The sequence below is a fragment of the Argopecten irradians genome, chromosome 15 (assembly GCF_041381155.1).
Source record: "Argopecten irradians isolate NY chromosome 15, Ai_NY, whole genome shotgun sequence".
Lineage (NCBI taxonomy): Eukaryota > Metazoa > Mollusca > Bivalvia > Pectinida > Pectinidae > Argopecten > Argopecten irradians.
This window is the reverse complement of record NC_091148.1, coordinates 19,388,324-19,413,069: the sequence shown is the minus strand read 5'-3', so window position 1 is coordinate 19,413,069 and position 24,746 is coordinate 19,388,324. Positions and strand designations below refer to the sequence as shown.

Sequence of the window (24,746 nt, the reverse complement as noted above, 5' to 3'; positions counted from 1 at the left end):
CAACCACATTTCCTACAACTACAACCACATCTCCTACAACTACAACCACATCTCCTACCACTACAACCACATCCTCCTACAACTACAACCACATCTCCTACAACTACAACATCACCTGCAACAACGACGACATCACCTTCAACTACTACAACATCTCCTACAACTACAACTCACAACACACTCCTACAACCACAACATCCTACAACACACATCTACAACTACAACATCTCCTACAACTACAACATCTCCTACAACTACAACCACATCTCCTACAACTACAACATCTCCTACAACTACAACATCTCCTACAACTACAACATCTCCTACAACTACAACCACATCTCCTACAACTACCACATCTGATACAACTACAACATCTCCTACAACTACAACATCTCCTACAACTACAACCACATCTCCTACAACTACAACATCTCCTACAACTACAACATCTCCTACAACTACAACATCTCCTACAACTACAACCACATCTCCTACAACTACAACATCTCCTACAACTACAACATCTCCTACAACTACAACCACATCTCCTACAACTACAACATCTCCAACAACTACAACATCTCCTACAACTACAACATCTCCAACAACTACAACATCTCCAACAACTACAACCACATCTCCTACAACTACAACATCTCCAGCAACTACAACATCTCCTACAACTACAACCACATCTCCTACAACTACAACCACATCTCCTACAACTACAACATCTCCTACAACTACAACATCTCCTACAACTACAACAACATCACCTGCAACTACAACTACATCTGCTACAACTACAACCACATCCCCAATAACTACAACCACATCTCCAATAACTACAACCACATCTCCTACAACTTCAACAATTTCTTCGACCACAACAAGTACACCTCCGAAAACTACAACCCAACCAGGTCCAAAAGGAAGTAGTATCACTCCAATTATTCCAACTTCGACGACCGGTGAAACCACTTCAAGTTCTGTCATAACGACGGACCCTTCTTCGGGATCAACAACAGAGTACCCGACATCGATAACAACGCATCAACCAAATCCTGACCCTGACTACAACACTGGTCTGACAACTACTACTGTGTTTTTTGCCAGTCAAGTGTTTGCTTCAACATCTACAACTTATAAGGGACCTGTTAATCCTGACTCAATACCATCGATTCCTGCGCCCCCAATGCCCCCAGCGCCGCCTGCGCCACCTGCCCCTCCGGCGCCACCTGCCCCTCCGGCGCCTCCTATGCCTCCACGTCCCGGTCCACGTCCTCCCAAACCGTACCCAACATCAAGACCGTACCCGACATCAAGACCGTACCCAACAAAAGGTCCTAACCCGAAACCCACACCAGGTCCATACTCTCAGGCTTACAATAATCAACGGGTACGTCCCCGTTATCCTGGGCCACCGGCATCTCGGCCCTACTATCGTTCACGTAATCGAAGGGCAGTGCCATCTAGGTACCGTATTCCGCATCCTCCCGTTCATGGAAATGTAGCAAATTTTCATCCCCCACAGCCAATTGGCCAACATTCTGTCATCCAGGAAATGAAACGAAACAATTCGAAGGTTGTTGAGGAGGAGGAGGATATCGAAGAAGATGATGAAGATGATGAAGATGAGGAGGATGATGACACCAACCCTATAGGAATGGGCTTCGTTTCCAAACTGATGGATCTTTCTGGTATTAGAAAGTTCATGCCTCAAAATAATCAAGATGCACAACCTAACAGCATTTTCTCCCGAATAAAAGGATTAAATAATGGTCATGAATCAGATTCATTGTAAAGGACAATTCCTTTGATATTCCGTATTGATATGCATTTTAGTAACATCAAGATTTTATTTCGGTAGAACTATACAATGTAAAATAACTGTGTGATATATTGTTTTAATCAACTTACCAGAATCCAGTACATATCAAGTTTCCTTTGATGTCATCATAAAAAAACCATAATGAAGAGTTTTCCAATCCAGTATATGTGCTTAATATCAATCTTGCGAAAACAAGTCGTCCAATGACAACGTCTATGTGTACCTTGGGAACACAACAGGAATTTCAAGCTCAATGGAATAATCGTGGTGATACCCGAGAGAAATGTCGGACACTTCCCTGTGCTGTACTTAAATCGATAAACCAATATGACAACGACACACAAAGAAACGAACCAATCAAATCCTTTAACACAGATCACATTGTTAAAGTTTTGTAATGTTTAATTAAAACAGCTAAATATTAAGTGGCTATAGAGTTCTATATTTAAAGTCTAGAGTCCCATGTAACACTAATCAGAAAAAAGATTGGGTTATTTAGCTCAACAAGGGTAGCGATTTTAAAATAAGGTGCATTTTGCATTGAAAAATCATGAGTTTCCAATGTTTTACTTATTCATTGTCAAAATTGTTATTTTGAATCTAAATTTAAATCTGGAATTCTAAATTCTTGTAATTGTCAGAAAGCATTTTTACTTTTGAAGTTAATAATTAGCAAGCCAATCAGTGACCGGGTCAAAATTCTATCCTAAACTCATTCTTTACACTGTGGCCATTTCGAAGGTCAATTATACATTTAGCTAGTTGTTACCAGAAAACTATATAAAACATTGTGAAAATATACCCTCGTTGAACATTGCACGCTAATATCTATTTGTGGAGTGACAATGTGTTTTTAAAACAACTGTATCATGATTTTGCCCTCGGAAATTAAACTTTTCAACTTCACTTCTGAATGACTTATTATTGGATTTAAGGTGATCTAAGACGCTGAGTGCCACTTAAATATGATACATTTTATGCATTAAATACTATCGATTTTAACCATTTCAATAAATGTCTGAAATTATAGTACATGGTTTTAGAAATTAAGTTAAATAGTATTTACCAAAACTATCAATGTGACATGGGTTATGGAATTACAAAAAAGAATATATTAAAGGACTTTTAGTCATATTCATTGTGTACATTGTACTATACCGTAAACTTCTTTTTAATTTGATTTTGGCGTTTACAGCATTTCCCTTTTTTGTTTGTTGAAGCATATCGATAAATGCATGAATTCCTGATCAAAATATCTTGCTGAAAATCCTAAATATCCATATACAGTGTATTCCTTCTTTGCATATTACAAATTGTTACGTCATTATTTTGTGATTGTTTGTCAATTTCTTCGAAATGTATATGACGTTACACTCGTAAGCACATGACGTCATAATCAATACCTACCCGCAAGAGCAGGCAACTCGGTAATATGCAAATACACAATACATTATATACAGTTATATATATAATGATATTCAAATTCGCGTTCACACCGTTTGTCCAAATTGCGCAAACAGTTTAATTGCGAATATCAAGTGGTTTACACAATTTAATACATCTATAATAACGGCTTCTGATTGGCCACATACATGTTTTATATGCCTAAAAATTGCCCAGGGTAACGGGCACTTTCGAAGTGCCACAATATAGAATTGAAGTGCCGCAATATAGGATTGAAGTGCCGCAATATAGGACATAAAAATATTGTGATGTCATTATAACGTTGCGCAGTACACACACGTAAGAAGGAACAAGTTGCTTTCTTTCAAAAATCGCTTTGTTTTTCCTTACTTCCCTGTTTTTGAAACTGGTCGATTGATACATGGTAGCGATTGTAAAATCGTAACAGCGGGGACATGAAGCTTACGTTATGTAGCCCATTTAAGATTGCATCATATTACTGCTTCTTTACCACATACCGCCTTCTTATGTTCGCAATTGGGACTAAAATCGCCTTCGACTACAACTTGTTCAACAATACGAAATAATGTTCATAAGATAAGCATAAACGTGCAATGAAAATAGAGGATACGTAAAACATCTGGTAATGGAAAAAAACGTTTTCTTTCATACAATTTTCTGATGAGATTAGTCTCTGGTTTTTGTGTTTTGTTTAGAAATAAGTAAGCGTCTTATACAAAAAATAGTAAAGACAACTTTTTTACTTTTACATGTACAAATATATGTTGTGTTTTCTGTTGATTAACACTGCCAAAACATAATCTGAATCTGAATTTGTAAATTTGTAGTTCTTTTTTATTCAAAATTCACTCAGTTTTTGACAGTGAAAGCACTGAAAAATTAACGCAATCAATCAATGCTTTAAGTTTATTCCACTGAATTCTAGAAAGGGTTATTCCTCGACTCCCTGGTTTGTAAGTCCTTTCTTCAGAGAAGTCCCGAATATCAACAACAGCCTCTTTTTGCTTTCGGAATATACTTATTCTTCGTTTCCAAGCCAACGAAAACACGACTTGACCTACAAATCAAGTCAGTGGAATTATTTGGCATTCTGTAAAAAGGATTATGGTAAATCACCCTAGATATTGTGTTCATGCTAACTCTCAGAAAACTAAATCGAAGTAATCATATGCATGCAAATTTTCATATTGAAATATATATAGTGTTCTATCATGAAAATATCCTGCGATTCGGTTATACTAAAAACTAACTAAATAACAATACGCACTGTATTTATATTGCAAATCTCTAGAACTGTTATGAGTATGATAAACATATCGAAATGCTTCGTATATGCAATTTTAAATGTATACACAATATATATATAGGATGTCTCCCGAAAGGGGATAAAGAAGGCATAAGAGAGACAATTTTCAAGAGACACTGTTAGCCTACTTATCCGATTGCAATAAGGTTTCACATATTTTAAGAGACAGGAAATAGTCGAGGAAATGCTTCAAGTACAGGTAAAGTAGAACAATAGAAGCCATAAGCTATTATACGAAATTGATTTACGGTAATGTGATAATAATAGTCGTTCTTACCATCTTCTTCATCCTCATCTTTATCATTTTCGATTTTGTCGTTTCCTTTAGATTTTATTTTTGCCTTGCTGTCACCTATTTCTTTAAGAGCACAGTCTATTCCGAATCGTTTCCGACAAACTGCATGCCATTGGCTTGACTTCAAAGCGATGCCGACTTGAGTAGCCTTGGCAATCGTTGCATTCACGGCTTTGAAATACTCCCGGATGCTTACATACACATCAAGTTTATACCTGAACACATGTATACAAATCAAGTTCGACAAATCATACGTATTCTCATCGAGTTCATAGTCACCACCATCAAGACTGACGTCATCGTTACCATTGGCAACCAATCCGGAATGGCGATGATTTCGTTTTAGTTTAGCAGGAGGCTTGCAAGCTTCTTGTTCCAATTTCATCCTATCTGAAGCTGCTATACTTTCAAACCCGTGAAACAGCTCTACGAATGTCAGGCGGTCAATGTTCGTCCCACGAACATGCTGTTTGTATGGACACTTTTCCCAGAAGCATGTCGGGTGATACCAGTCATGTCGAGTGACCTCTGAACCTTGACCTCTGACCAGGCCTAAACGAAAACAACCTTTATCGATGTTTCTTTGGCAGTTTATGCAGATACATTTGTCTAGGACGTAATTACAAACAAATGCTTGTGATAAACTCATATTTATCTCGGATAAAGGTGATGCAATTGACACACAGAATATATAATAATATTATATTCACATTGCGTGATGACAAGTTTCACAAAATTTCACTGGCATCATTGAGATCGATTGAAAATATATGTCATAGTTTTAACAAATCTACTCTGGTAATTTGAATTATTTCATCCTGCTTCAATTATCCCCTTTTGTAGGTGGAGTAGTTCTATTTGGAATTGATATAATGACAGCAAAAAGTTATTGTCCTTCCCTCTATTGTTGCATTTCTCTGAAACTTGACATCAGGAAATGTAGTGTGCAGGTATGGCTCGGGGACTCCGTGTTCTCTGCAGCCATATCCTATCGGAAATTAATGGTTAATATTCAATAGTTGTGTACAAAAATGTTTTCTCCTTCACCATGAAGCATCATTTATTTTCATGTTTTTCATGTCACTTTAAGATCTCAGTCTTACTTCATCTAAATCCATGTTTTCGCTTCCTCATCTGAAACAAAAATAAAATACAATGGAACTCGGATAATTCGACAACACTGCTTAATACGAAGTACTTTGACGGTCCAGGCCGAATTCCCTCTTTATCTTTGTTTAGAGAACTCGGATAATTCGAATTAGGAAAACTCGAAGAACTCGGATAATACGAAGTAAATTTGGGGGTCCGAATGGCAAAAATCATACATAAAATGTTCTTATAACTCGAAATGCGATGTTTTGGACAATGAGATCGCCGAAAATGCCGATAACTTTTTTCATAAATCTGCCGTAGAACGGCATTTCAAAATATATATCTAGGTTTTCTTGTTATAAATTTGCAACTTCCATCAGCGATCTCTCTTGTTCATATCGTTTTACGACATGGAACTAGTCTATATATACAAAGTAAAGAGATAGTCAGTAAACATGAGAACTCGCTTAATTCGAACACTCGGATAACGAAGTTTTATCTCGGTCCCTTCGAGTTCGTATTAACCGAGTTCCACGGTATTGATATTATTAGTATTTCTCAAAACCTTTCATAACATAAGTGTATATATTTCTTAGAAACAGGTTTGGCTGAAAAGGAACGATGATTGAATATTTAACTTATAAAACTAGAAACATTCTTTTCTGGTTATTTTCAAAAGAATTTTAAATCTTGAATACAAAATTAGTGTTTTGTTAAAAAATGAAAATTAGCCTATTACTAAGTGGTTTCTACACTTCTGATAAGTCGGATGAGAGATGTAGTTTGCATATAGTGATTTGTGTTTCGCGCTATCGAAAACAATATTTAACACATAACTGTACCGTTCAACCATGACATATAACCATGTCTTACATATCCACAAGACATATAGTGAAGTCATAAATGATAATGACGTCATGATCAAAATATATTATCATGCGATTTTCTCGGTAGACTACGGAAATAACAAATACGGGCCGAATTTCGTCAGTTTTATATAGAACCGAAAATGAATGGTTTGCCGATATTTCGATTTAATTATGTGCTAAATATGATCTTATGCACGTAGTTACGTAGAATGATATTAATTGAACTCTTTACATTATTTGATATCTTGAGATTTAAATGTTAACATGATATACTATTTCCACGCGTTTAAGAACATTTCATATTGTGTTACAAAAATGCAGGATCTTACATGAGTGGCTATGTGATATGAAATTCATCAAACGAGTTAAATAATTGAATATACCACGAGCCTTTAGTCGAGTAGCATATCAGATCATTTCAAAGGTTTGATAAATATCATATCACATAGCGAGTGTAAGATTCTATTTATTACATAGCAGTTATAAATAGAAATATAGCTAAAATTTAAGATTTCGTCTCTATATAAAACAGCTGAAATCCGGCTCGGATGAGAAGTTTCCGTCTTCTGAGATAATCATGCGACATCATATAACTACCTGTGACGTCATAAAAGTGTTATTAATTACACACGTGTCTTACGATATGTATCACATAGAGAATACACGATAAGTATCTTACAATACAAGGTTTATTTTGGTGCGAGACTTAGGAAAGCCGAGATGACGAGGTAGACTAAATCGTCAGTATGTGTGGCAGTTGCAGGATAAATGGCCGTATGACATGGCTTGACGGTCTAGTTTTGTGATAAACACTCATATAAAATCCTCTATATGGACCCATGCTCTGTCGGCGGTGGAGCATCATGGAAAAGAATTTGACGCAGTGACAAGAAGGGAAGTAACTCTGATAGATCAAAATTGACATTGCTATACAAACAAGGCTCTGATAAGTTTGCATCGGATTATGAAATAAATTTCGTATACAAATTATTGTAAGAATGTACTACGCGGATTTACACAGTTTAGAGACAAAAAATTCTTTCATACATTGTTACCGATAAAGTTACAATATAGTGGCATCAATGCTAAAAAAACTACTTTTCACAAGACCCGGACTTAAAGTCACCTGGATACTATGCTGGTTCACAATATAAACCTGGTGACCACATTTCAGCGCGGCAACGTGCAATAGAAGGTCAATATAGTCAATAAGCTCGACTATAGGAGGTCGAGAAGCATTGCTTAATATAGACGGAGATCGGGTATATACAATGTATCGGGTATATAAATCGACAACCTAATGACGGGTTAGCGGTAACCTTTCTGTTAAAGTTTGTAATGTAGACATGTCGTTGTTATATATATCACTTACCGATCATTTGTTCTGTTTAACATGATGCTCCACTCAAATCACTAGATAATCGGGAATGTTCGTAATAGTCAACAACGGCCTATAAATGTACATTAACTATCCGCCATATTGTTTTCTTAATGGTAACATAGTTAGCACACATACACACACATGCGTGTACTTAGTCTGTGTTCAATACACCAGCAGAAGAGTGGGGTATTTAAAAATGGCCGGTTAATAGCTGGAATGATCATCAGAATGATTATAACATAATATAACTTCAATATCGTAACGGGATCCGGATAGTAATGTTTCCGGCTTTCCCCGTTATAAAGTTTGATATGACGAAGCTATATAACAGCTACTATGCACACACCAGGGTTACAAACTTATATGTATACAAATGTAATTATTTTCTTTGATGGTAATTATGTATCGGCTCTTGCTGGTGTTTATTTAACTGCGCGAAATTATATAGCTGTCACTTAGTTATCCAATGTTTTTATTTATGATTCAAATTTTTAACCAGTACACTATATTCATAACATGCTTACTAAACATCTTCGATTATGGCACAAAGGATGTATTTTAGATAAATTTGAACTTTTGTTTTATCCAAGTCTTCATTCAACATCTTAACTCTATGAAATGCATCCGATATTTTCATATTTTCACACATTTTTTCTCAGTTTTGTACGGAAATGCGATCCAGATTACATGTATGAATACAAAAAGGGAACTTTATTCTCATTTTCATATACAATGGTGGAACAAATTGAAATTTAACGCTTTCACTGTTCTTATTTTTATTGGTGTCGATAAATAAATGAAATAATATCGAGTTTTTGAAGCGATTTAGCATGTACCCCTATCATTTTTAGGATACGATTTTTTTCCGGAAGTAGATACCAAACAACCGGGGCCGGATCCCGTTACCATACAGTGATATATATACAGGATGTATGTAGTACTGTGTCAAGGTCCATAAATCGGCCGGCCATATAACACCCTTGTGGTCTAATCGACTGAGCTACCTGGTCACCAATAATTGGCCAAGCTCATTCAGGCTACAATTATAATGATGTTTTCTTTCTACAGTTGAAGGTTTGTCCACCATGACCATTCTATTAAATATCATGCTTAAGTGGTAATACTACAAAAAGGATAGTTTTTCTCTTTATTTCCGTCATGCTTTATGTAATCATACCAATTGACTGTACTGCTCAAATCTTGGCGTCAAGAAAACTACATACTATTAAATGTGTTCTGATGTGATGTGATTCATCTTCTTTATGGGTATTGAAACATTTTGATATTATTTTTAAATTGAAAAATAAACCGGTGGTTAATCAGAGAACTAACAAGTTTCCCTACTTACTCGAGTTCAATTTTAATGCATGGTGTTGTGTATTTGCAGTAATCCAAATTTTTAGTGTGCGATTTTCTTTCGCAAATTTTATTATTTAAGTAAATAAATGAAGATTTATGTTCGCGGATGTACATTAGGGGGTTACACAACGGGTGCCTATTTGATAAGGAATTTATTCCCAAACGAATGGGTTATGTTTTAGAAATAAAAAGACACGAGCTTTGGCACATGTACATCTTACGACATCCTCGATTACCAGGGCTTCCGATCACTTAAGATCTCTACACCCCTGGACTATCTCATAGCGAAATTGAAGGCAGCTCAGCGGAAAACATTTGACCAATCACAGACTAGCAAGTATTTCATTTGAAGACTACAGAGAGAGCAACGCCTAACATCAAAGTCACAGAGTCAACCACAGTGTACCGTTATACGGCTCTTTTGATGTACATCAAATGACTAAGTTACCTGTTCTATTCTGTTGCCTCCAGTTTTACTATGAGATAGTCCAGGGGTGTAGAGATCGTAAGTGATCGGAACCCCTGGAATATCGAGGATGATCTTACGAGTATGGAATATATTCCATATTCAACAACCACTCATTCAGCAATCACGATTTGTGCGACCTATTTCTACCGCAATTATATTTTCTTTTAGCCGAAAGAAATACGGCAAGGATAAGGTAACCTATGGTAATGACACATTATTTGTAGTGATATTTTCATAAGTAAAAAAGCCCCAATTGGTATTCGAAAATAATATTTTGATCAAGAATTCTTTGATATAAAAATCTACTAATTGGGAATATTTTAAGGATGTAATATTTCTCATTTAATGACTTATTGAGCTTAAATTTTCGAATTGCTGGACTAAATGAAAACATAGTCACGGTATTGTGCCGTTAACTTTTCCGCTAAATGATCATCAACACATTGTGATCAAGTCCCTAGTAACATAGGTTGAGTTTACACCACGCGATAAGGTTAAAGATGCACAACCGCCGACAGAGCATAAATTATATTTATCATCTTAACAGTAATTGGTATTTAATCATGTATGTATATATCTAATTAACACAAAACATAATATACAATAATTTATTTTGTCTTTGGTGCATGAGCAATCAGTACTTCATTCCATATAGAATATAGTGCCACGAATTTGTTCGGGATGCAATTGATCATTTTTTTATATTTTTTACTTGAAGTAAAATAAGAATCTCTAACTTTTCAATATTGGTATTGGTGTAAAGTTGTAAACGATGTAACTTCTGTAATTGAAAAAAATAATCCTAAAGCATCTGCTCCTATTTTGGATAGTGAAAATATATCATCAGCGATGGAGCATCTTTAAAGTTATCAGGAAGGTCAGATAAAAATATTGATTTCAACGCTTTATTATTAACTATTTTATCAACAACATGTGCATATAAAACAATGTAAACAAAAATGTCATTAAATCGTTTAATAAAGGTAGATATGAACGTCAAATGAATCACCAGCGTGGTTGATAAAAACACTGATAATAGTTTTTTCCATTGCTATGGCTATGACACGACATGACGAATCCTTGATAACCTATTTGCAACCATATTGAATTATATTTAACCCGGACAGTTTTGAAATATTAGCACTCTTGACGTAAAGGTTGCTCTTGAACATCGCCTTATCTTTTAAGATTAAAAGTTAAATATTGTCCTCCACGATCCATGCTTAATCAACAATGGTGCAGATTTCCATAATCAGTGATATTCAACAAGTTAACCTTAATGCTTAATCTACAATAAATCCTCGTTGATCCGAACAACAGCGTCCCTAATTCCGGATTGCGAATTTTACTAACCGTCGAATCTCGTTTGCTACGATAAATGATAAAATGCGTTCCTAATGTTTCATTGGATTGTTGGATTTCCAGACTGTCGATTCCACTGTGATATGTAATACGTATATTCCAGCTAGGATGTAACTTCACTACCTAATCCATTCCGATCCAACCTGGGTAAAAGTAATCCATCATATCGTCACTAAAATCGCCCTTTAGGGAACTTTTAGGTCTTGCTACATCTTTATAGTACACTGTTTCGCCTTTATTCAACCAGCTGGCCCACCATCCAAAGGAACCAACTGTCATCACTGTGTGATTACACTGGGATATAGCACTCATGTCGATCTCACGTGCGTTTGCTGTCATGTGTATTACGTCACTTCCGTTTATAGATTCTTTACACCACTTGATATCCGTTGGATTCGGATTAGTAAAAATTAGAAATAAAGTTTCGTTATATTTATCCCTAAAGTATTGCATGGCTTTTGCTACATATCCAGATGAGGCGACTTGATACCCGTACTGTATTTTATCTTTCTTTAAATAGTCGCCTCTTCGTATATGAACACCGATGATAGTTAAATGTTTAGCCTCGTTTTGCCAAGAAGCGGATTTTGGGTAATAACTAGAAACTGCCTGACGTAAAACATCTCTCGCCTTCATTGCGATATAGTCTTTAAATACAAACTGTGCTCGTATATCCTCCTCCACAGTAGCGAAGTACTGCCAGGACTGCAGGTACGACTTATGTCGTATGTTCTTCGATGATGTAAACCCTGTCGTTTCTACATTATAAGCGCATGGTCTATACTCGTATATTTCAATGGCTTTGTCACAGATACTTTTGTCAGTGATCGGTTGCTCTGTAATATTAAAAAGCCTATATAATTCCATGTTGATATACACCCCCATCCCCATCCCCTTCTCCTTGGCCATTCCATAAATGGAAGAGTACATGAACATGAGGTTCCCAAGTCCACCCCTGAAGAACGGGCATAGGTAACTATGGCCTTGTGGTTGCGGAACGATGCCTCCAGGCAAGTTTTCCGGAAAATTCCGAAAGTTCCCGATCAGGCATATCACGTTAAGTATGAGACTACAGACGAAGGCTGGTAGTATAAAATCTGCAATGGAAATGCAACATGAATTAGACAAAGGCCAAGTTAGGTTTGTCGTAATTGGCCAAAAATTGTAATATGCTGTGTATTTTATAGTTAGCTATTGAAAACCACAAAGGTTATTATGCTATATTAGATATGCTCTGATTTTCAACTATTTTCATTTTACCAACGCTCATTATTAATATGCACATTAGAGATGCTTTGACATATTTTCAAGAAACGCCATATCTCATATACAAGTTAAGGACCTTTATTTCTAATAATTATTTTTAATAACACTATCAAGATGGAAAAAAAATAGATAATGAATTTAACAATAAACTTATAAAGTTATATGTGACACCTCAGCAAAATAAAATATAAAAAAATACATATTTTCTTCTGTTATCTATTAAAAGTCGTAAGGTGAGATACAATTTGTAAATTACAATTCAAAGGCACGTACAAAATTATCTGATGTCTAAAAGTAACAACACAAAATGTGTGCATTGTAAAAGTGTCGACATTTATATATGTTTAGATGAAGACATATCTGCAGAAGTCACTAATTTAGGACACTTTACCTCATTGAATGCATTATAACTCAAATTGCCTTAATTTGTAAAGGCCACATGATCTTATGAAGAGAACACTTTTACGTGTAAATAAAAACAAAACCTGTAGCTAAATATAGAAATTCATAACTAGGTCTCTTCGACCTTTTAAATCACCAATTTGCAACGCCATATATCTTTATTTGAGGTTGAAACTTCTACTATATATTTAATTAAGATGTTGTGAATCAATGAGTATGATATTTAATTTTTCGTTATAGTTTCTAAATAAAAGCTATTGAAAAAATGTCAATAAATGAACTTTTTCGTCGAGCGGTCCAAAGAACTACTAAAATTGATTGTTAAAATGTGCTGTTGGACCGGAGTGACGTCACAATGGGGTATAAAACAATAGTTATCGACTGGGTTTTCGGGCAACAGATGATATGTTGAACACTCACACAAATTTTGACAAAGTTTGTCTTCGGGTCCAACAAATCATTTCTTGTCCTGAACCCCAGTCCACAACTGTATACTGTCATCTATCAGTTCCACGCAATATTGAGTCCTTTTCAAATCAATATATTTTTGTGTATGCGGATTACTCAAAACCTATCTATGAATAACGCATTGTTCTACTTACTAAAATACAATACCTTGGACTACGGCAAATAATACAATAAACAAAAACATAAAAACACAACAAAGAAACATTTGCTTATACATGAGTCGGTAAATGGTGTTCATATATCGAGTATAATTTCTGATGAAATAGAATAATAAAATTCCGCTTCAAAATCGGTCTGCATGCAGAGAACTATGGAAATCCTAAAATGTCCTAACGGCTGGCTATGTCCCTGGCTACATTTCTACGCAGCTTCGCCTTCAAAGAGTTAGGCAAATTTATTTCTAGAACTATGCTAAATAAACGAGGCTTTTCCATTCTTTAAATTGTTAAAACTGGACAACGTAAGCAGAACTTGACCGTCGTTTTGATATGTAAGGGCTTTTGGAAGACCAATGAACGAATTTAGACTGGTTTTCTTTGCCTGAGTATTCACTTTAAAAGTCATTTCTGTGAAAATACATACCACTGAAGCGCCGGGTATTCATGTTTCTTGTCTTTCATGCTCCGTTTTCCTTTCAGAACCCTGAGAAAAATCAATACAAGTAATACTTAAGTTAGTGTAAGCTAACTTATTCGTTAACAGTTTTAATGTAATACTTTTGACATCAATTGTTTCCAAATTATACTTGATCATTTTACCTTGATATAGTCAGGTATTCCGTCTTTGCATATTACAGAGTTAGCTCCCTTGCGAGTAGGTATCGATTGTTACGTCATTATTTTGTGAGCTCAATTCACGTCGTTTACTCCGTAATGTGTGACGTTACGCTCGCAAACACGTGACGTAACAATCGACACCTACCCGCAAGGGTAGATAACTCTGTATTAATATGCAAATACAGAATATACATTCTATGTACATGTACTCTAAAATAGCCCCTCTTCGCGGCGACGTTTTTTCCCAGTTTCGTATCCAAAATTCATGATTTGATTTTACAAGTAAGACGGTCTTTTTGTACTTGTATCGTGGCGATTGACTTTTCACGAAATATCGGTTGGTGAATAAGTAAAAATAAGTCACACACTAGAGTAAGATGGTTGATAGTATCAAATAGACCATGCGATATTAAGATATAGCAAGATGGACCTAATACAAACGACAAATTGTGTTTAAAATGACCATTTTAAACCAAATGAAGTGATCATGGTAAGCAGAGGGTCTTTATAGAGACCGCAGAATTAAATTAAAATTGATTCCTTGAAATCTCCTTTAGGGCACAAAATTCATAAGGGGTAAATGTTTCGAAGTCTGCTGATTGGATATTTAGGGCGTATTAGTATCAAATGTTTAGTTTGCGGTGTTGGGCAATACATGGAGATGTAAAATGTGGCAAGAAATTTTAAAATTCTGTCAAGTGTGTTTCTGATAGGTGGAAGTAATCATTATTGAATTTTTTTAAAAACATTTGGTCAAATTTTGGTGCGAAATTCAACACAAGATAGCACTCCCACCTAAAAGTTTAGCAAGATGGTAAATCTTATGTGATATGACCTTCTTCAAATTAGTGATAGACGACCAGACTTAAAAAACTTCATTTAACCTGGACAGCTGGAAACGTTATCATTGTCGTCTATGGGAAATAATTTGGTTCTGCTGTCTCTATAGGATGACAACCGGACATGACGTTTTAGGCAGCGTCCCTAGACACCAATACATTTGACCCGTATGGATCTTAACTGCAAGAGAGATGATAATGGAGGAATTTTGGCAGAATTTAGAGCAGAAATTAGATTCAGGAGGCCAGATTGTTGGAAACAGAGACCCGTATAGATTGTGGAGAGGGTCTGTATACCAACGTGGTTATGGGCGCATAGTGGTCAAATGGCCAAATGGACATAGGATGAGTAAAGCGAGTACATCGGGTGGCTCTGGTGATAAAGTACAGGTGATTCAAGAGTGAGTAGAAACTACAAGTAAAGCGGTACTCTACTTTACGTGAATGACATACTTGTCATACGTACAACATCAAATATCTCTCAAGCAATTCTTCACTTCTTTTTTTTTCCTTTAAAGATGCTCCACCGCTGACAAATGGTATTTTTTCACCATCAAAAACAGAAGCAGACGATTAAGTATTTTCTTAAGTTACAAAAGTTACTTTACTTTACACCGTTACCACCACTGATAAAAGTTTGAGCTTTTAATTTGACTTAAAGTTAAAAATATGAAAAATGATTTCTTGCATCCCGAAAACATTCCATGGCGTTTTATCCTATATGGAATGAAGCACTGATTGTGTATGCAGCAAAGGCGAAATAAATCATTGTATATTTTTTTGTGTTAATTAGACATATATATTCACAATTGAACACCAATTATTGTTCAAATGATGAATATCATTTATGCTCTTTCTGCGGTGGAGTATCTTTAAATTAAAAGGGCAGAAGGGACTTTTCTTGCTATGTCGATGTCATGAAGACATATCAAAGGTTATTTTGAACATCCTATATCTCCTTTTTTAAATAAAGTTACTGTAAAAGCTGCCTGAGCGATCACCTCTGTACAATGACCACTAACCAGACAAACATTTATGGATTTCAAATTGCCAATTCTACAATGTTTCATTGACAACTTCATTCCTATACGTTTCAGCTAGAGTACCTTCCTCTCACGTAGACACAGAGTCAACAAAAGATATGGTGGCTTATTCTGTCTAGCTGTCTGCACGATACATACGCAGAACGTTGCCTTTAAATATCCTTACTGTAAATACTTACCACTATGCAAACAAATCGACCAATACTTATGTAAATGCCATGGTAACTATACACGGTTGATATATGCTATTGCTGAAAGTTGGTTGATTAAATGCACAATTGACTTCACGATATGTCAATACATGTACCTAGAACAAATTAATTTATTCTCTGTATGAATCAGAAATGTATCTCAGGAATTATCATTTTGCTCCTTTCATTTTTTTCTTTACATGTTTAATTTGCTCGCGAATTCTGCGCATGACATTTTACACACATAATTGTTTTTATTATATTATTGAGCTGATGGTATTTTCTGTATGTCCTTTGTAAGGTATTAATCCCGAAGGTGCAAAGTCATCACTCCGGTAACTTAATGATATACATATATGTGTAATAAATTGCTATATCAGAAAGATAATGTATACTAAAAAGACACTATTATAAACTTATATTATTACATGAATCTATCCTGATTTGTTTTACATCTGCCAGATATTGGTGTATCTCTGTTTTGAGCTTTGATTAATTCTCAATATTGAGACCTTTTAATACTGTATATGGCAAAGTAATCACCCTGCTCTTTTGCACCATCTCCCTTCCTCTCTTATCTCCCAATCCCTACCTCAATGTATCTCTCTCTTTTCTTCCCTTTATTTATTTTGAAGTATTTGTTATCCTTCAGTATAAAAGAATTTGAAAAAGATAGCTTTGTATGAATGTGTCTGTGATTGTTGTTGTTATGTCTAAATATCATTTTTTATGTTTTAAAAATCATTGGAAAAAAAACACAAAAAAAACTTAACTTTCGACTGATAGTAGTGGAAACAGGGTTTTACGATCGGTGAAGTAAGAGGTCACAGATATACACTTATGAATTCTAATCTTCATCTGACACAATTTGTATATATATTTAGGTTTTTCCACTTATCCATTCATAGGCTATGAACTACATGCCACTTAACAACTACTTGTTGAAATGTTGTTGTATCCTTAGTTGTGTCAATTGTTTTATACATACGGTAAAAGGGTCAGGGTAACCTAAGATTATTAGGGTCGCCTCATTTCAATAATATACCTGGAACAAGGAAACATCAAGACAGTTGAAAAATGTTAATATGTGTAAATAAAGTACTGTAAGTAGTACAAATATTTTTATGTCTTTGTGTTTCACCTTTCCGAATTTGCATATTATCTGTCCTTACCGGTAGGTATTGATTGTGACGTCATGTGTTTGTAAGCGTAATGTAATACTTTTCAGAGAAAACGACGTGAATTAAGCTCACCAAATAATGACGTAACAATCAATACCTACCGGCATCGTCGAAATAGATTCACTAACACGTTTATCGTAAATAGTCGCTTAATTAAGGTCATGTTGTTTATTTCATAACTATGCAGGTTTCACAAGGATAAACTATAACAAACAAATCAATGACGGTAGACTATCGTTTATGATAATCTTAAATCCCTATCTTTTCTTCCTTTAAACTAGCTTTTCCAAACCTACTTCTACTAACCAACCATGTTACTTTAATTATGGGGAATGAAAATTTATTATTATGCATACTAAATAAAGACATCAGTGTAGTTCTCCCAAAGATGGCCCTTTCCGTGTAAGTTTGGCACCAGACTTTATTGGTATGAACTGTGGCAACATTTGCGAAAATGCTAACCATTTCTTTTTTGAATATCAGAACTGCGCTTTAAACGACCTTAATATAGAAGTGAGTTTAAACTTATTAATTTATGGATATGAAAATTTGGCTTTGTACAATCATCTATAAATCCCAGCAGAAGATTTTGAAGGTAATAAAACAATATGATATATTGTATATCTAAATTCTTCTTATGATGTACTCTATCTGTTAAATTGTAACTGTAACCTGTAACTAATTATGATGATTGAAGAAGGCTTCGTAAGTTGTTCTAAATTGTGCCTGATCTCTTTGTATTTATTAAGACAATGAAATATGTTTGAAGTCAAAATATCCTTTATGTTTACCTACAACGCCGTTATTTCCGTCCCCATATCATAATTGTACGATATACACTGCGGTCACAAATCAGTGACTGTGATTTATAATAATGATCTACAATCTCCTTAGTCATTGTTCAACTTTTTATAGGACATTCGTTAAAGCTCGGGTATTTTCAAAATTGGAAAATTAAATATAGCGAGTTTGATAAGATGATAACCATAAGTGACCTGTTCAGGAACATCTATCTATCTATATATATATGACGTTCAATGTGTATGTAGCCCGTGCCCATAGGAAATATTTGACGAATACAATGGGCCAGTAGAAATCACAATTTATCTGATGGCTGGTCAAAACACATCCTCATATTTAATATCATACTGATTAGATACGTTTTATGCCTTCAAGAGGTAATATTTAGGCTTCCTTTGTTCGTTTTATGTTTTGTGTGTTAATTTGTAGGGATAATGTTATACATACACAGACAACGTGGACCCATATCTACCGAATAGCACGAATTTGTATTTACTACTAAACGCTATCTAGATGAATCTATATACTTTTATCTATGAATATTGTCCCATAAACTGAATCACATTATGTATAAACATATATAAATATGTTCGCTAGTATATTAGTATTATTAGATATACTCTGATTTTAAGTGGTAGACTTCATAACATATATCTTTCACCTTAACAAACATTTATATTTATAGACAATAACAATACATTCAAAAAACTTACCTTCATTAAAAAAATCTTTGCTTTAAACCTCCTTGTGTTATCGCTCGTAATACATATATTATAGGTCCGTACAATATGGCGACACACAATGCAAGCACGGCTGGCTGCAATGACATCATATCAGGTCTATATAGCACCCTTGACCTTCGACCTTTGTCGTGTCAACAACACGCGCGCGCTTTAAGAAGATTACGTTTGTCGCGTATGTTTCATTGTCATGCATTCATGTTTTACGCTTGATCAGTGGTATATAATATATTGTTAAGGTAGATAAAATTGATTTATTCACAGGTATTATCAGCACAATGAAAGGGCATTTAGAGCTGACGCCATTGAAAGATATATTTATAGAATACATTTCATTGCCCTGAATGACATCCGGAAGAATTCAATGTCTATATTTCGCTATAAATTGGATAACGTTTAGTGCACGAACTTCCTTTCCTTATAATTCATATTTATTATTAAGGCTCCCCTATATAGAAGTCATTACAATTATGTACAATATGCTTAGAGGTTTGGGTTAGGCTGTGTCCAATCCAGATAAGCAGCATTCCTGATTAGCCAAGAAGGCAAACGTTCAGGTGCGATATCAACAAGTAGGGCCAGACATGGTTGTACTCGTAAGGTCGTGGAGTGGTTTGTTATCAGTGCGATAACGATAAAACTATCCTTTAGCCTATTGAACTTTAACCTCAATGCATCACGTGGATTTTCCTTCTGTGCATGAAATGTGTCCATTATTTGCATGAAAAATCAACCAATTTTTCTTTCATAGATTCTCATTTTACTTCATTTTAAATAAAAATCGATAAACAATTAAGTCATGCTTGTGAAAAACAATTCTACTTTATATGAGTATCTTATACTTGATTACACTGACGTATTTTTTATCTTCGTTTATTGTTCGTAATATTCGAAATATCTCAGTCGGCCTAGCATGGTATATTTCTGTTTTCTTTTTCTTTTATTACAACTAGCATGGTTTATCAATAATTTTTATGCTGTCCCAATTAATGTTTTTCAGTATAATTTTTGGTGCTAAACGACCTGGACATTCTGTTACTATAGTATCAGTTTTGCGAAGACATTTAAATCCAAACAATTACTTGTCCATTGTACATGTATATGACGTTATCGTTAATGATATATATTTTTATCACATAATCCGACTGATATCAAGTGATTTCGCCCATGTGATATTTTTGCATATGTCACTAGTGTAATATGACCATGAGCGATTCTTAATGGCTGGAAATCCATTGTGACGTGAGACAGAAACAATAAAATGACGTCAGGAAAAGTGACGTGACATCAGGATTACGAGGACGACGAGACAAATTGGCGGTCTCGTAAAATTCTGTGTTATGTAGGTATTTGTAGATATATGATAAAAGTAACTTAAATATGTGTTTATTTCATATGAGATTGTCTCGAATTTTAAATGTTGAAGAGATTATCTTTAGTAAATTGAATTATAAGGATTAATTTGAATATATTTTTTATGTTATGGAGATATAACACAAAAATCTGAGTGTACTCTCATCATAAACCGCTTCGCGGTTTTTAGAGTACACTCAGATTTTTGTGTTATATCTTCAAGTTAATCCTTAATGAGATTGTCTCGAAGTTTTTAAAAACTTCCTAGACTCGTTTCATAAGATCTGATATGGAATGAACACTCATGTAAGATCCTATATATATCAATTTGTGTTAAAATTATTAGTTTTTTTTTCTCTTATGTTGTGCATTTCTATCTTTTGCTTATGCTATATTAATCATGTTTCAACTAAAACAGAGTTTTTTTATTGATAAGTACCAATAAAGTGACATTTTGGGACTCACCGTTTTCGCCGTAATTAGCGCCAGTGGCGCTTATTAAATAACAAAGGAGGCGCGTATAGATGAACAAAAATATACGTTTTGACGAGAACAGTCAATTATCTCTTAAATCTTTCCGTACTCATGGTACATTAATGTGTTAAAGTAAGTATGATATGTCTTTTATCCTTTAAGACGCAACATTGTGTCATGATACCCCTGTAAAAGACTCGCAAGTTCATTTAATATCGGATACGATGTTGAAGTTAGAGGCTTTACATGTTGTAAAACATTGTTAAATCCATGGGATGGGGCGTTTATACAACTTCAATTCTTCTCCAGAAAAGGGGAAGGGCGTTACTTAAAGCGAACACAACATATATTATTCTATGTGACACTTGATGGTAGCGTGATATTCATCATATTACTACAAAATTGTATATCGCACTATGTCATATATATACAATGAATAAAACAGCCATTTAGAACCCAAGCCATCCTGGATAGAAATAATCGTAACCGTTATCTTTAAAACATTGTTCGTAGTCAGATCCGGGTTTCACAAAGTCACGAAAATAGGTTTTTGTTCCATTGTTAAGGAACGCAGCCCACCAACCAAATGTCCCCACGCTTGTGATCACGTGATCGCATCGACTCAAAATACACAAATCCACCCCACGAGGATTTCCAAACATAAACACTACGTCATTTCCGCTCAAGTTTGACTTACACCAAGTCATGTCGTCATCCTCCGGATTTGTAAAAATCATAAATAATACATGTCCATATTTCGACCGAAAGAAACTCATAGTTCTGTGAAAATAATCTGCATCTGCGATACGGTAACCAAAACGTTGTTTATCTTTGTCCAAATAATCACCCCTACGGACGTGAACTCCCACAATGGTCAGTTTGTGATTCACAAAAGTCCGATATTTATTTATTTGTTTTTTTATCAGATCATCCGCCGCATCTCTGATTTCTTTTCTAAACACATATTGTTTTCGTATATCATGTTCAACATCTGCAAAGTACTTCCAAGACTGTAGAAAAGACAAGTGGACAACATCTTTCTGTTTAGGAATGTCAATATTTCTTGCATCGTATGCACATTCTTTGTTACTACCAATAAAACGATGAGCTTTAAAATAAACCCGTCGTTCTTTAACTGTAGGAGGAATCAACTCAAATATTTTATAAAGTTCATTGTCAGAATAGAGTCCTATCTCAACACCATTTGATTTAGCTATTCCATATACAGAGGCGTACTGAAACATCAAGTTCCCGAGACCACCTTGCAAAAAAGGAAATATATAAAACTTCCGGACATGTTCGTCCTCGTCTTTAATTAGATGTTCATTTTTATTTCCGGTTCCGGTTGGGGTGCGCTGCCATAGAAGAAACATATTTAATCCAACACTGACTCCTAGAAAAATGTAGACGACATCTGCAACCATAAAAATAAATATGTATACAACTGTACTGAAACTTTTTTGTGGTGATTAATTTTGTCGCTTTTTGAAAATACAAAATAATATGAATTTAAGGCAAAGTCTCAGAAGAGCGCAGCTACATGTAAAAGATTATAACATTATAACTTTATATTGTCTATATTTTTCTACGAGATTAAAAATAAAATATTTCACTGACATGCAGATACTATCGATAGCTAGAAAGAATTCAAAACAATCCAAATGGAATAGTTCAATATACTTCAATCTTGTTTTTATCAAATGCAGAAAACTTGGCCACATGCCATGCTATCAAAAATACGCGCGAATCTGTACCGTCATCTTTGGCGTCAGGTTTTGTGACGTCACTGCTGACGGTGCCGTGCGCTTGAGAACATTGGACCAGTACATTTATTGCGTTGTTCTTGTATATGTGTAAATTAAAACTACTTACAGTAATTTTAAAGCGTATACTGATAACACATTTAGTCTAGTACAGAAATTTCAAATCTCGTCGTGCTGATGACGAGAATTAAAACATGGCTGCCTACATGGAGGCGCGAGACTTTTCCCGCGGGACACAATTTCAAAGTCCAAGGGGTACTGGAATATATTGGAATCTGTATACTCACACACGTGTTATGGTTAGTAGAGCTTCGCTCTACGCGGCCTTCGGCCGCGCAGAGAGCTGCGCTCTTATTAAATCGCACACGAAATCAAACTCATAAATCAATAAGTTGGTTTAAAGTATTTATTTGTTGAGATATTATCTATATGATGTGAACAATAACCAATATATCTGTACAGGTTATCACGAAGTTGTAGGATGTTTTATAAACATTACATTTTCTATATAATCGGCATGTCACATATTTTTTTTATATTTGCATATAACAGAGTTATCTGCCCTTTCAGGTAGGTATTGATTGTGACGTCATGTGTTTACGAGTGTAACGTCATTCTTTTTAGAAAAAAATAGCATGAGATTCGCTAACAAAATAATGACGTCATAATGGATACCTTCCCGTAAGGGAAGCAACTCTGTTACATGCAAATGCGGAATAGTTTTAATATTTGAAATTCAATGTAACTTAAAAATATGTAAAAAAAAAAAAATAATAATAATAAAGAAAATAATTTACCGGATGACCTCTTAGTTTTTCATTTTATAATTACCGTCGCGTTAATCATACGTGTGGATGGGTCAAAGTAAGGTGTACGCAATGGCTTCCTACACAGGCAAATATACTTTCAAGTCAATTTGACCTGGAAAAAAAGTTTGACATGAAATTCGCCTAAATTATCAGAAGACCTTGTTTCTTACTCTTGCGTTAATTTGACCGTTTTAACTTTACCTTTCCGTAGAAATCTGAATGAATGACACCTCTTCATTCCGTCTTATTTTAATCCGAAGTCGGCCCGATAAAGATGTATTTATGTCCTCAAAGTGATGAGCAAAACACGGAGCCCCTATATCCTTGTATCTCTGTAGCTCGACCGTGGAGCTTAAGATATGTGGATGAGTCTGTTGATACAGTTACCTAAGTTGAAATGCAGGAATATGGTAACAACGACTTTGTTAGAGTATAAGGAATGCGTATATCTTATGTACCGATAAACGTAAAAAAAAGTTTAGTAAGAAGATAACAGCTTACTCTACAGCACTTTAAAATCGAGGGGTAAACATTTCGCTGTTTCCTAATTGGGACATACACGCGATGGCCTTACGTATTTTACTGATACCTACAATATAGCCCCCGAAATAGCATCTAAAACTTTATATAAATCGGGATTTTATTCAAATTTTAATTTCGCGAATGTTCATCTTCGCGAACTTGTTTTAAGGTGGAAATCGCGAAATCTTGTAGACAGTTTGTTTACAGTAACGACTAAACAGCATGCCAACAGTGTTGTGACATAATTTTATTGTGATATTATTTGAGCACATTGATATATTAAGACACATGTGTAATAACGCATATATATTTTACGTCATAATCTATATATGATGTCGCATGATTGTCTCCGTGGACGGAAAAGACACATCCTAGTCAGATATCTACTGTTTTATGTAGAGACGAAATTTAAAGTTTCACTTATATTTCTATTAATATAATTTAGGTGATAAATAGAATCTTACACTCATTAAATGTATCAAAAACGTTAAAATACCGCGGTAGTAGTATTCTATCTTTTGTATCGAATTGAACATGGAATTCAGAATTTCATCATTATGCAAATATATACCAAGAAAATGAATGTTTTTCCATAGACGAGTGTTAATAATTTGTAATGTATTATCAGAACAACTGAATCGTATTTAAATTTTGTGTTCTAAAACTAAAGTCCAGGTTTGTATCAGGTAGCTATTTCGAAATAAAATGTATTTTGTAGACGAAATA

General features: G+C 34.8%; 4 protein-coding genes across 5 annotated transcripts in view; 1 reads left to right on the top strand and 3 right to left on the bottom strand.

The window, feature by feature from the left end:
* LOC138309810 (uncharacterized) overlaps window positions 1–24,746 on the top strand; it is a 60,854-nt gene that overhangs the window by 28,262 nt on the left and 7,846 nt on the right. The gene's annotated exons all lie outside the window — the stretch shown is intronic.
* Window positions 1,762–8,352, bottom strand: LOC138309812 (uncharacterized). Of its 2 annotated transcripts, XM_069251035.1 has the most exons (4): window positions 8,194–8,352; window positions 5,964–5,994; window positions 4,843–5,412; window positions 1,762–4,316 (listed from the first exon to the last, which is right to left on the bottom strand). In XM_069251035.1, exons 3-4 carry the CDS (start codon window positions 5,243–5,245, stop codon window positions 4,105–4,107), a joined length of 615 nt encoding a protein of 204 aa, XP_069107136.1. In that variant the 5' UTR covers window positions 5,246–5,412; window positions 5,964–5,994; window positions 8,194–8,352; the 3' UTR covers window positions 1,762–4,104. The 2 variants fall into 2 exon arrangements, with proteins under 2 accessions (XP_069107136.1, XP_069107135.1); XM_069251034.1 differs by having other exon boundaries at window positions 4,843–5,994.
* Window positions 10,991–19,337, bottom strand: LOC138309146 (galactoside alpha-(1,2)-fucosyltransferase 1-like). Its single transcript, XM_069250299.1, has 3 exons — window positions 19,073–19,337; window positions 14,111–14,170; window positions 10,991–12,489 (listed from the first exon to the last, which is right to left on the bottom strand). Exons 2-3 carry the CDS (start codon window positions 14,130–14,132, stop codon window positions 11,516–11,518), a joined length of 996 nt encoding a protein of 331 aa, XP_069106400.1. The 5' UTR covers window positions 14,133–14,170; window positions 19,073–19,337; the 3' UTR covers window positions 10,991–11,515.
* Window positions 20,692–24,731, bottom strand: LOC138309811 (galactoside 2-alpha-L-fucosyltransferase SEC1-like). The gene is made up of 2 exons (XM_069251033.1): window positions 23,700–24,731; window positions 20,692–22,340 (listed from the first exon to the last, which is right to left on the bottom strand). The coding sequence occupies exons 1-2, from the start codon at window positions 23,734–23,736 to the stop codon at window positions 21,376–21,378; spliced, it is 1,002 nt and encodes a 333-aa protein (XP_069107134.1). The 5' UTR covers window positions 23,737–24,731; the 3' UTR covers window positions 20,692–21,375.

What these genes read in the sequence shown, in the direction of transcription:
- LOC138309146 (XM_069250299.1), bottom strand. Translation starts at nt 14,132, where the DNA reads ATGAATACCCGGCGCTTCAGTG. An exon ending in GAATACCCGGCGCTTCAGTG is followed by an intron (nt 12,490 to 14,110) that starts GTATGTATTTTC and finishes TTTCCATTGCAG; the next exon opens with ATTTTATACTACCAGCCTTC.
- LOC138309811 (XM_069251033.1), bottom strand. Translation starts at nt 23,736, where the DNA reads ATGAAGAGGTGTCATTCATTCAGATTTCTACGGAAAG. An exon ending in ATTCAGATTTCTACGGAAAG is followed by an intron (nt 22,341 to 23,699) that starts GTAAAGTTAAAA and finishes TTATGGTTGCAG; the next exon opens with ATGTCGTCTACATTTTTCTA.
- LOC138309812 (XM_069251034.1), bottom strand. Translation starts at nt 5,509, where the DNA reads ATGAGTTTATCACAAGCATTTGTTTGTAATTACGTCCTAGACAAATGT. An exon ending in AGATGAGGATGAAGAAGATG is followed by an intron (nt 4,317 to 4,842) that starts GTAAGAACGACT and finishes CTTGATTTGTAG; the next exon opens with GTCAAGTCGTGTTTTCGTTG.